This window comes from Periplaneta americana, chromosome 12 (assembly GCF_040183065.1).
Source record: "Periplaneta americana isolate PAMFEO1 chromosome 12, P.americana_PAMFEO1_priV1, whole genome shotgun sequence".
Classification (NCBI taxonomy): Eukaryota; Metazoa; Arthropoda; class Insecta; order Blattodea; family Blattidae; genus Periplaneta; species Periplaneta americana.
The window spans coordinates 174,857,992-174,870,946 of NC_091128.1; the positions used below are offsets into that span (position 1 = coordinate 174,857,992).

The following is a 12,955-nucleotide window of genomic DNA, read 5'->3' on the forward strand; positions in this document are numbered from 1 at the left end:
ATTTATATATTCCTCATTTTGAGCTAATATGGCGCCCGATTGCTTAACAATCAGAGTCCTCTTACGACAAAGTTCGCAACAATACTTTCAAATTTAACATGTCGTTCAATTTCAATGTGACTTGTCGTTTATAAGTAGAAGACATTTTAGAAAATGGCTGATAGTGCAGGAAATTGGTGTCTCATTGAGAGTGATCCCGGTGTTTTTACAGAACTTATTAAAGAATTTGGTAATCTATAATTTGTGTGTATAAATACAAAACAAAATGTGATGTTTTATTGCAATGTTTCAATTTTGATGTGTTGGTTGAGTAAGTTTCAGTGAGCTTTATGTTTAGGCTTTGTGACTGCCGGTTTAATGTAATTAATCTACGCAGCAATGTACAGTATGTAACGAGGTGTATTATGCCTAACCTTAAAATATTTTGTGATAATAATTCTTACATTTTTCACGGTAGATTTCTGGTAGGTTTGCTTAAGCAACCATGTGTAAACTAAATTTTCTAACCTTATTTTTATGGAATACTTCAAGATAATTAAAACAGTTTTACACTTATTTCAAGATATAACATATCGGTAACGTTTTTGAAACATATAGCCGTTACGAATTGTATAATAAAATGCAAATAGAATTATGTAATTTTATAATGGCTTCGACATGTACTTACACTGTAGAAAGCTTAGGTTAATTTAATCTTTGAAGTGTTGGACCTCGCATGACTAGGTTTAATATTCATAGCCAAAGGCTTACAGATGTTAATGCGCTGGAAAATTATGGGGACCAAATTATGAATGGTTATTTTACGTGTTTCTCTATATTCATGTTCTTTAGGCTAAATGTTAGCTGACTCTTATCAGCTAGAAAGTTTGTAATTTCAGGCGTGAAAGGTGTACAAGTGGAGGAATTATGGAGTTTAGATGCTGAACAATTTGAAAATTTGAAGTAAGTGTAGTAGTAATTTTTCCGATCATTTTATCAATAATTAGGTCTACAGAGATTTTTTTTCTGAATATGTATGTTTTATGTATGCAGGCCAATCCATGGGTTAATCTTCTTGTTCAAATGGGTTCAAGATGACGAACCGACAGGATCTGTCGTTCAAGACACTCGACTTGACAAAATATTTTTTGCCAAACAGGTGAGGCTTCCGACAAAACTTTTTTCGTGGGGACCATTAGAAACAACTCCAAAATACCGCTGTAATGTACTTTAGTTATTGCGCATTCCTAAAAGGCATGTAATGTGAGTTACAAAAAAAAAACGTAATTAAATTTGCCGGATAAACGTATGCTAGAGGGGGTCGCATGTTAGAAGAATTTACATAATTTCAGAACACGGTTACCTTCCTTCCCTCTCTCCCCCGAAAATTCCAACCCTATGCACACAAATTATGATACTGAAAAATACTTTTCGTAAACGTGATGATGTGCTTTCGACAATCACAGACGAACCTGCTCTTTTTTTTTGTGTGTGTTTTTAGATAAATTGTTGTTTTCTAATGCCAGGCGTTTGACAATAAAGTCATTTGACCTCTTGCACTCTAATATTTTTCAAAGATATTATCATGACTAGCCACTGAAGCACAGATTTTGAGGTGTTCCGAATCCATTTCTTGGTTTGAGTTGCACAATGGGCAGTTAGGGGACTGATATATTCCAATTCTATGCAGGTGTTTGGCCAAACAATCATGGCCTGTTGCCAATCTAAATGCAGCTACGGACGATTTTCGTGGTAAATCGGGAATTAACTGTGGATTTTGATGCAGAGAGTTCCATTTTTTCCCTTAAGACTGAGTTATCAAATTTTGTTTGTTGAAGTCTAAGTATGTAGATTTAATAAATCTCTTCACAGAGTAATACATAGATTTAGTAACAGGTCTGTAAGTAGCAGTGCTGCCCTTCTTTGCTAAGGCATCCGCATTCTCGTTTCCCAGGATTCCACAATGGGATGATATCCATTGGAATACAATTCTTTTATTGAGTGATAATAATTGAGAGAGCATTTTATTTATTTCTGTTGTTTGAGATGAAGGTGTGTGTTTAGAGACTATTGATAGAATAGCTGCTTTGGAGTCTGACAATATAACTGCATTCCTAAATTTATTGATGTGGCATAGAAGATTCCTGAGAGATTCATTTATTGCAATGATTTCACCATCAAAACTTGTTGTTCCATATCCAAGAGATCTATAAAGTGAGAAGAGACAGCACATAACACCTGCACCGGCACCTTGTTCTCTGGAGATCAAGGATCCGTCGGTGTATAAATGAAGCCAGTTTTGTGGAGGGTACCTAATATTAATTGTCTCTAAAGACAATTGTTTCAGCATTTCAGTGTTTACTTCTGATTTCAGTATTTCTTCTGTTAAATTTAGATTATATTCTATATGTAATAGAGTTAAAGGGTTTGGTTTAATTTGTAAGTTTTCTTTTAAATTCGGGATATTGATTTTCTGTTTTAATTCTTGAACAATGGATATGAAACTTTTTTGAGTTTTCAATCTACAAAGAGGACTGTATGAATGCCATTTGTTACCTGGTAATCTGATAAGTTTTTCATATTGAATCAGTGCTTTTTCTTGTATTGTCATTTTGATGCTGTTAATTGCTGATAAATTGTTGATAGTGAACTAACCGTAGGATACTGAAATTTTCGCGAAGAATGTTGTTTGTTTCTGTTGTTAGTAAGATGAGACAATATTGCTTTGCTTTTGTGCAGGTGATCAACAATGCATGTGCCACGCAGGCCATTCTCAGCATTCTGCTGAACTGCAAGCACGCAGACCTGACACTAGGTCCCACACTCTCAGAGTTCAAAGACTTTTGTCAGAGCTTTGACGCCAACATGAAGGGCCTGACACTAAGCAACTCTCAGACCATCCGTTCTGTTCACAATTCATTTGCTCGGTAAGTGCAGGATGATATATTCGATTCTGCTGCCAGTTACGGGATAGACTGTGAAGAGTTTTTGTTTTGTCGCAGGCAGACCCTATTCGAGTTTGAATCGAAGCTGGCCTCGAAGGATGACGACGTGTACCACTTCGTAGGCTACATTCCCATTGATGGACGTCTGTACGAGTTGGACGGTCTGAAAGAGGGCCCTATAGACCTCGGTGCTGTAACCCCAGATGCAGACTGGTTGGATGTAGTGCGACCAATCATCGAGAAGAGGATAAAAAAGTATGTAGCACATACTACATTAAAGTAGCGTATGCAGAAGCCTTCAGCTCCCATGATATCATGACAGACTTTTGATTAGGCCTACATACTCAACCTTAAGCTGATGTCAGTATGGTAAAACTGTAGCTCGTCATGACAGCCTCTCTTAGTTTTTTTTTTCTTTAAAAAATGGCCATAGTTTATGTTCCCCCACCCCCACAGAAAACTAAAATTACTGAAAAATGGCGGAAAACACAGTTTAAATTTCTAAAAGTCATGAAATAATATAAACTCCAAATTCCAAAACTGGATAATTTTATTTCTAAGAAAAAAATACAAAATAACATTTTTCACAAACATAGCACAATTATATTTATATCTGTGTAGACTACCTATCTACTAATAATTGTATTAGTTAGGCATACCAAAACTAACCTGTAACATCACTTACTAACAATACTAAAGTTTTTAAATAAAAAGGTAAACAAATTAATAGAGGAGTAGGAAAAATAATTCAACTAAGAAAGCTACGCAAGAGAATCTATTTTTCGTTATAGTTATTATAGAGATTTTTTTTTACTTATTCTTATTTTGATAATTATACTTACAGAAATTCTACTGTATCTTCCTACCTATAGTCCTGGTCAGCTTACTTCATACCCTAAGGGGAAAACCTACCGTTTTTCCCCCCCACATTACTATAGCTATATGCTAGTGGATTGTGGTGATTTTCTAGTTTGCAGGTTGAATTTTCTTTTGCCAACTTCGTTTCGAATTTCGATACTGACAAATACTACAAATGGTAGTGATTTTGTAACTGGTACAGTATGTTGACAGCTGAGACAAATGTTGTCGATACTGGATTTCCATGAAATCAAAATTGTTCTAAATTTCTGAGCCAGTTACTGGACCCTAGTGAAATTTGAACATACTAATAATTAATTAATATCAGTATTAATATTAATACTTAATAGTTATTTTATGTGTTGTGTTGTGATTATAATTCAAGACTATAGTCAGGTAAGTTTCCGGAGTTAGTTCTAATAATTTCATGTGGTCAAACAAAATACATTTTTAGGTTAGGTCTAGTGAATCAACTGTTTAGTCAAACCAATGAATTTCATATTGCCAGACAAAATACCTAACATGTTGATCCCTTTCTCGTATAGTTTGCCTAAGAAACTATGTTACAAATAATTGAATTATTTAGAATAATAACCTTCCAACATAAAGGTAAAGTAAGGTAAATAAATAAGTCTTTCACTACGTAGGATCATGTGATATCTGGTAACAGCTGACAAGATGGCAATAATTGCTGTTTAGGAACTGTCCTTATGTGACCCTCACTATATCAAGAAACGTACATATAAGGCATACCAAAAGCCTGAATAAACCAAATCTAACCCGTCACTGATCCTCAATCTTACGAAAACTCGCTTACTCTATAGTTCCTCAATTTACACACACATTTATCAGACAGTACACTGTGTCTTAACAGAAAAAGATGGCAGTTCTTCAATAAATCAACAACGTCCCCCGTTGAAAATCTCAAAACCGTCCATCTTTCATTAACTACATATTCACAAACCTGACGTTAAAATTGGTGCTCATTGAGCAATTCGACGTCGAAAAATAGACCCAGAAGAAATAGAACCAACCATTGACAACCGACACACAAACCACAGAAGGTATATCTTCCATGTATTCTACCACAAAATAGGTAAAATCACAAAAATTAAATAAACATAAAAATAGACTTTTTAGTGCTTGAGCACCACATTTTAATAATATATAAATCCTTTCAAACTGACATTAATTTCGAAAATGTGATTTTTACATTCTATCAGCATTGTCATGACAGATAAGTTTTGCCGTCGAGTTTTGATACACCCTGTATATGAAGTGCTGCAGATAGGAGTGAACTCTATAAAGAATCTCAATTGTGAGTGCGACCCTAATATCCGCAACATCTCATATCTCATTGTTTACAAACCTGATTACCCATGTACTGTATAACCACATGACATATTATGGTTGACAGTTCCTTTTCCTTCTGTGAAATAATAGCTCAAGTGGAGTTGCCTTTGCATCACATGCAGTGTGTTGTGCTGTGTTTCGGACTCATGTAATTTATGATGTTGCAGGTACAATGAAGGCGAGATACATTTCAACCTCATGGCAATTGTATCTGATCGCAAAATGACGTATGAAAAGAAAATTGCACAAATTCAGAAAAAAATGGAGGTGAGTTGGTATGCCTATGTAGCGATATAGTTTAAATAAACACTATATTCTCATTGCTGAAGTAAAGAAGTCTTTTATAAACAGGTAACAAAATCTCCTATATATATATATATATATATATATATAATTAACTTACTTACTGGCTTTTAAGGAACCCATAGGTTCATTGCTGCCCTCACATAAGCCCGTCTTTGGTCCCTATCCTGAGCAAGATTAATCCAGTCTCTACAATCATATCCCACCTCCCTCAAATCCATTTTAATATTATCCTCCCATCTACGTCTCGGCCTCCCCAAACAGTTTTTTCCCTCCGGTCTCTCAACTAATACTAGTATTTTGAACACCTTTTTGGTTTTCAAATTGAGATATATGACTTCCCAAGTATACAAAATTGTTACCCGTTCAATAATTTTGTTATTTATCAATATTTTAATGCTAGAAAGTGTTCTTTCCAGTTATTGCCATTGACTTCGTTTTATCTTATGAAAGTTTTATGTTGTAGTTTCTAAGAATAGATTGCAGTTTAAAAACAGATTGTTGCAAATCATCATTCACTTTCTGCCATCAATATTTTTGTTATCTGCGAAAATGACTGTAATACTGTGTTTCTATCAATGTATACTCCCGGGGGTTTTAATGTTTTCCATTCTTTAATTATTTTGTCCAGGTATAAAATAAATAATAATGGACAGAGGCCACAACCTTGTCTTGAGTCTCTGATTTACTTCAAAATCTTCTGTTATATTTCCTTGATCTAATGTAATTTTTATTAAACTCACTTTCATAAAGACTTTTTATAGCATTTATTAAATTATTTGGGACTTGATAGTGTTCCAGAACTTCCCATGATTTGTGCGTCTCTACTAGGTCATATGCTTTTTCAAAATCTAAAAATAATAAAGTGGGCAATAGAATTCTTTCCTCTTTACTATAAATTGCTTAACTACAAATGTAGCATCTGTGCATGAATGGTCTTTCCGAAATCCACACTGTTGTTTGCCAGTTTTCCTTCTGTTATTTTTCAAAATTGCTGCATATAATTTGAATGCTAGACTACAAATTTGAAACAGTAATAATAATAATAGTAATAATACATTTAAAAAATCCCGAAAAGACTAAGTATGTGATTATGTCTCGTGACCAGAATATTGTACAAAATGGAACTATAAAAATTGGAGATTCATCTTTCGAAGAGGTGGAAAAATTCAAATATCTTGGAGCAACAGTAACAAATATAAATGACATTCGGGAGGAAATTAAACGCAGAATAAATATGGGAAATGCCTGTTATTATTTGGTTGAGAAGCTTTTGTCATTTAGTCTTCTGTCAAAAAATCTGAAAGTTAGAATTTATAAAACAGTTATATTATCGGTTGTTCTGTATGGTTGTGAAACTTGGACTCTCACTTTGAGAGAGAAAGAGAGATTAAGGGTGTTTAAGAATAAGGTTCTTAGGAAAATATTTGGGGCTAAGAGGGATGAAGTTACAGGAGAATGGAGAAAGTTACACAACGCAGAGCTGCACATATTGTATTCTTCACCTGACGTAATTAGGAACATAAAATCCAGACGTTTGAGATGGGCAGGACATGTAGCACGTATGGGCGAATCCAGAAATGCATATAGAGTGTTAGTTGGGAGGCCGGAGGGAAAAAGACCTTTGGGGAGGCCGAGACGTAGGTGGGAAGATATTAAAATGGATTTGAGGGAGGTGGGATATGATTGTAGAGACTGGATTAATCTTGCTCAGGATAGGGACCGATGGCGGGCTTATGTGAGGGTGGCAATGAACCTGCAGGTTCCTTAAAAGCCAGTAAGTAATAATACATTTAAAACAAGTCAATCTACCCTATAGTTCATACAGCATCGCAAAATAACCTATTACACAGGGTGTTTCATAAAGTCGTTTGTAATGGCTTAGGGATGATAGAAGAAGTAAAGAGGAGCTGCTTTTTTTTCCCCACCATAGAAAAAAATCCAAGCTACATCTCTTCTGGACAATCAATGTTACTTTCGTCCTTACATTAATGATGTGGTTACTGTTGTGCAGGAGAGCGGCATGGATACGGATGTGCAGCAGTCAGAGATCTCGAGGCTGAGGCTGTTGATCGAAGAAGAGGAACTTAAGACGAAGCAATACCAGACTGAGAACATCCGACGCAAACACAACTACCTGCCCCTTATTGTGGAGATACTGAAGATCCTGGCCAAGGAGGGACAGCTCATACCACTGTATGAAAAGGCAAAGGAGCGTGCCTTGGAAAAGGAAGCCAAGCGGGAGGAAACCAAGGCTTGAAGTCCAGCATAAAATGTACAATAAATGTCTCCTATTACATTCTGTATCTTACTATAATCCATCGAAAAGTGTAAGAGTATGTGACTAGAAAACAAATGTGAATAGTGAAGAACTGGATGTTTGATCTGATATAGAATATGTATGCAGCTACTTTGTCCAGCATGATAGTTGTCGTCAAATTATTCTTGTCTTTTTCGTTTATAACCAGCTCTCAAGTGTCCTAGTGCTATCCTTTCTTTCTTGCTGAATTCTGTGAAGATTTTTGTTTAAGTTTTTTTTTTTTTTTTAAGTGTGGTAACAAACATAGTGATGAGGTGATTATTTTAAATTTGAGGCTGCCACGAAACAAAAAATTCTGTGCTGTACCAGGAATATGTTGGCGCATAGAATAGGCTACATCCCCAGTTTCGAGACAGAAACTACAGTTCTGTTGCTTTGAAGGTTTAGTTTTGTTTCGGTTTACAAATGAACAGTATGGGTCAATGATAAGAGAAATAATAGGTTTGTTCCAAGAAGCGGTTCATGAATCAGTTCATGTACGGTTCCTGTACCATCTTATGTGCATGCGCTAGTTGAGCATCTGCTATGGGATTGAAACTGGACTGGACACTGTTGGAACGCTTTCGCGGATCGTTATGTACTAAATCCAGAGATGCTATAACTGTGATCATCTTTGCTAAGAAAGAGATGCATAATTATTATCGTTTCACAGCTAATTCTAATTGCAGGAAATAGAATTTCGATCATTTTCTATGAAAAGATGACAAAAAATATGGAAAGCAAGAATTCCGATAATTCAATGTCGTGTACTGGTGGATTCTCATCTAAAAATAGTTAATTTTTTTAGTTATTAATTTATTTACGTTATTTATTATACTTTTAATCAAAGCTGCATGTTGAAATTGTAATTAACTATTTCAATACCCAAATAATTTCCATTCCCTTTCTTTTTGGCAAAAACTTGAATAAAATCTCTAGTTTTATTATTCGTCTGTACCGTCACTTTTCATCTTAACCTCATTGCTGTGAACAGCCGGTCATGTCTTTCTTCAGTATCCAGGAGACATTGGTGAGCTTATGCGCATGCGCGTCTCGCATACTCTTCCGTGCATGCCTCAATCCGTGGACTATTTCTGACCGTTCCGAACCCGTGTCAAAAGCTTGTTGGAACGCCCGACTGCAGTACATGTTTCCAGTTCAGGACTGGTTCGGATTGTGTTGGAACGCTTTTTCTGTACTGCGCATGCTCACGATAGTTATGGACGGTTCCTGACTGTTGAAACGAACCTAATTACTGAAGGACATACAGTATAGTTTCTCATCATATGAACATTTCAAAATTATCCCAACAAAAATTGTTTCACTATGGTTCACACAAAGTGTATCATATGTGTCTATTATCACTTTAAAATTGCAGAACTTGCTATTAAAAATCAAAGGAGTGGTTGCACAGGTCTGTACCTGCTCTTGATGCCAGGATTTTGCTGAGGGAGGCCGCTCAGCATGTCTATATTAGTTTCCGTGTTTTAAATCAGTGAAGCAGGAAGTACAGTGAACACCGCTTATTGTAATCACAGAATATGTTATTTCTGTGAATTCCAATGTGGACTAACACTAAATTCGGTTAATGTTATCACATCTTTGCTTTCGTAGGCCTGGGTAGCGTAGTCGGTATAGCACTGGCCTTCTGTGTTTGAGGTTACGGGTTTGATCCCGGTCCATGTCGACATTTAAGTGTGTTTAAATGCGGCAGGCTCATGTCAGTAGATTTACTGGTATATAAAAGAACTCCTGCAGGACAAAATTCCGACACACCGATGACGCTGATACTTTGCTCCAACCACGAGAAAGTCTCTGCCGGATGAAGCGGAGCAGGGTAATGCTGTGAATGAATGTTGATGTCATAAGATGACACACGTGGGTACTCTTATCTCTATTGGCTAGCTCTCACAGCACAAACCATAACATTGATACATATTGATACTACCTTAGTTACAAAATTAGATCACAGTTAATCTCCTGGTCTTTTAATCTCTTCATACAGGAAATAACATATGCAGGAGAGCGCATGGTTTTTAAACTGATGTTATAACGGTAATATTATCTATCTACTTTGCTCCAATAGATGTCGCAATAGTAAGCACATTCCTTTCACGGTTGATCTCCTGGTTGGAGAACAGTATAACTTCTGCAGTTGCGAGCATCGTAAAATAAACCATAATTTAATTTTTCTTTGCTTTCATTGCTTTTGTTTCCAAGTACTATAATGCGCATTTTTTGTTTCACAGCTTTTGTTTCCGAGCATTATACAGTTTTGGAATAAAAAGTAGTGGACAGCTTATAACAAACTTTTTTCTTTGAAGTCGAACATCCTGCCCACATTGGAAGTAGCGATACATTGTTCCCCAATCACAATTGAAGGAAGACCAGTCAGCGTAGGTAGTACCCTGCCCACACTTTCTCTTTTAGACAACAAAAGATGATTCATCCCTTACGTTAGTAGAGTAATTTAGTTTCTGCTTTTGCATTGTGAAAGACATCACTCATTTTGTGACATGATGTTCTGTACAGGTCAGTGGACTTTCAAGAACATTATGAGTATGAAAGATTCATTAATGAACTCCTGCGGAAAAATGAAAAACAATGAAAGAATAAACTATCATGATACTGTGTTATAACTTTGTTATAGTTACGATTGTAGTGTAATTATAGGCTATGAATATGTAGTAAATACAGCAATTTTCAATTGAATTTTTCGGGTACTGTTATCAGATTCTCTGGATCCCAGAGTGATCACTGATCATAATAAGCAGTGTTCACTGTAGTTCTGTAGGCGAGGAGTGAGCGCAGGCTAGAGGGGTAGCTTGTACAGTGTTGTCACATTGAGTGAAAATGTAACTTTTCACTAGAGTTTATAACACAAAAATTCGCGTTAGCAACAAACTGGTAATGTAATGCCAACCAAGCATGTGTGATGCAAATCAAGCTTTCAGGTATAACTCCCTGTAAAGTTGATTTGAATAATTTTGAGGGAAAAATTGTTCCGGGGCCGGGTATCAAACCCGGGACCTTTGGTTTAACGTACCAACGCTTTACCAACTGAGCTACCCGGGAACTCTACCAGACACCGATCCAATTTTTCCCTCTATATCCACAGACCTCAAAGTGGGCTGACAACAGTCAAGCAACCAAAGTTGAGTGCACACTAACTCTGTGTGACTTAAATTGTGGCTTTCTGTTAACGAACAGTGACATGTATTATGCAAATCAAGCTTTTCCCTCAAAATTATTCAAATCAACTTTACAGGGAGTTATACCTGAAAGCTTGATTTGCATAATACACGTCACTGTTCGTTAACAGAAAACCACAATTTAAGTCACACACAGTTACAGTAGTGTGCACTCAACTTTGGTTGCTTGACAACTGTCAGCCCACTTTGAGGTCTGTGGATATAGAGGGAAAAATTGGATCGGTGTCTGGTAGAGTTCCCGGGTAGCTCAGTTGGTACGTTAAACCAAAGGTCCCGGGTTCGATACCCGGTCCCGGAACAATTTTTCCCTCAAAATTATTCAAGTATGTGTGATGTTCTCTTACTCTGCAAAACAATGTTGCATGACCAATCCATCGACCTGGTAGGTGTTGATTTAGGTACCTCCGAATCTCCATATGCCAATGTGGATGAGCTCCATCTTGTTGGAAAATGAACCCCTGTCCTCGTCCTTGAGTTGCGGCATTAGCCAATTTTCCTAAATCAACACCTACCAAGTCAATGGATTGATTGGTCGTGCAACGGATGCAGACAGCACATGGCCACCTCGTTCACCAGATTTCACAGTGATTTCTTTCTGTGGGGTTTCGTCAAGGACAATGTTTACATACCTCCACTTCCAGCGACACTGGCCGAATTGAGAAGGTGCATTAACACAGCAATCAGGAACGTCACACAAGACATGCTTGAGAGGGTTTGGCAAGAATGGGATCACCGCCTGGACGTCTGCCGTGTTACACGTGGGCCTTGCATCAAGTGCGTCTACGGTCGGTATAAAATTTCAAACTTTTCTCTTTCAAATGGTGGTAAGATCATGTATTTATGTTTAAAAATGATGAAAATCAGTCTTGAAATTGTCCGATAATTTGTAACCAAAGTGTACTTTCTACAGAATAACCTAGAACTATTCATGTGTTGGATGTAGTAATGATTAGAAGTATTGCGCCATATTGTCCACATTAGATGTCATAATTGAACAGATCACTATTTGAATGTAAAACACGATTGTTAATTATGTTGAAGTACAACCTTTGACAGTAATATCTATCTCCATTGGCACTAAAAATGCTTTCTTGCTATGCAGTCCTGACCCCCAAACACTGCCACATTGAAGCTAAACATTATATGAAGGGTTTCAAACCAGAAGTGACTAACCCACAAGAAAGGGATTTGGAGTTGGAGATATTAAAGGTTAAAGGGAAAAAATAACAAGTGTAGACTTTTTCTATCCATACTATATTTATTTGGAATCTACAGATGTCAGATACACTGCAGACTAATCAGAACAAGAATTATTATTTACAAGCAAAATTATCACCACTGAAAATCACAGTCATTTCTGGCTAAGCCTGCCAGAGATATCTTATAAAATAACGGACCCTTTTACTATCACCGTATTTTTGTAAGGAAATTGAAGTTACAAGTTAAGAAAATAAAGATCACTTGCCTTTAAACAACGGTTTTTCATGTGAATTTATTTACGTCACTTGACAATACTTTGCACGTATCATATTTTCATTTATTGTATTCCGTGGATCTTACGTTAGCATTGAAGTTTTAACATTTGGAACAACTCGAGAGTTACACAATCTTTTGGTGAGATGAGGCGAGTAGGCTACCCTTCATACATAAGTTCATTCATGTTTGTCGATTTCAAAATCAAACATTTATATTGATCAACACAATAATTTCAACATTAATTTATGAAGTAAACATCAGGGAAATTATTGATTTGTACATTGTGAAATAAAGTTTGATTAAAATATGGGACTTTTGTATGCCAGACACCTAGGTCAAAAAAGGGGACTGTCCCATTTTTATGCAACGTATGGTAAGCTTATCTCGAGCATAAAACAGAAACATATTTCCCTCTCAAACTAGACCTAGGGACATAACTTGATATTCAGAGGTGCCAATTATTAGGAATTGTCCATAATTGAGGAGCGTTTTTGCAAAAGTCGATAGATGCAGAAATTTTATAAAGTGAA

General features: G+C 36.3%; 1 protein-coding gene across 1 annotated transcript; it reads left to right on the plus strand.

The window, feature by feature from the left end:
• Uch-L5 (ubiquitin carboxy-terminal hydrolase L5) lies at nucleotides 1–7,880 on the plus strand. Its single transcript, XM_069842630.1, has 7 exons — nucleotides 1–229; nucleotides 879–942; nucleotides 1,033–1,138; nucleotides 2,719–2,906; nucleotides 2,982–3,179; nucleotides 5,303–5,402; nucleotides 7,453–7,880. Exons 1-7 carry the CDS (start codon nucleotides 154–156, stop codon nucleotides 7,696–7,698), a joined length of 978 nt encoding a protein of 325 aa, XP_069698731.1. The 5' UTR covers nucleotides 1–153; the 3' UTR covers nucleotides 7,699–7,880.
• Nucleotides 7,881–12,955: the final 5,075 nt, after the last annotated feature.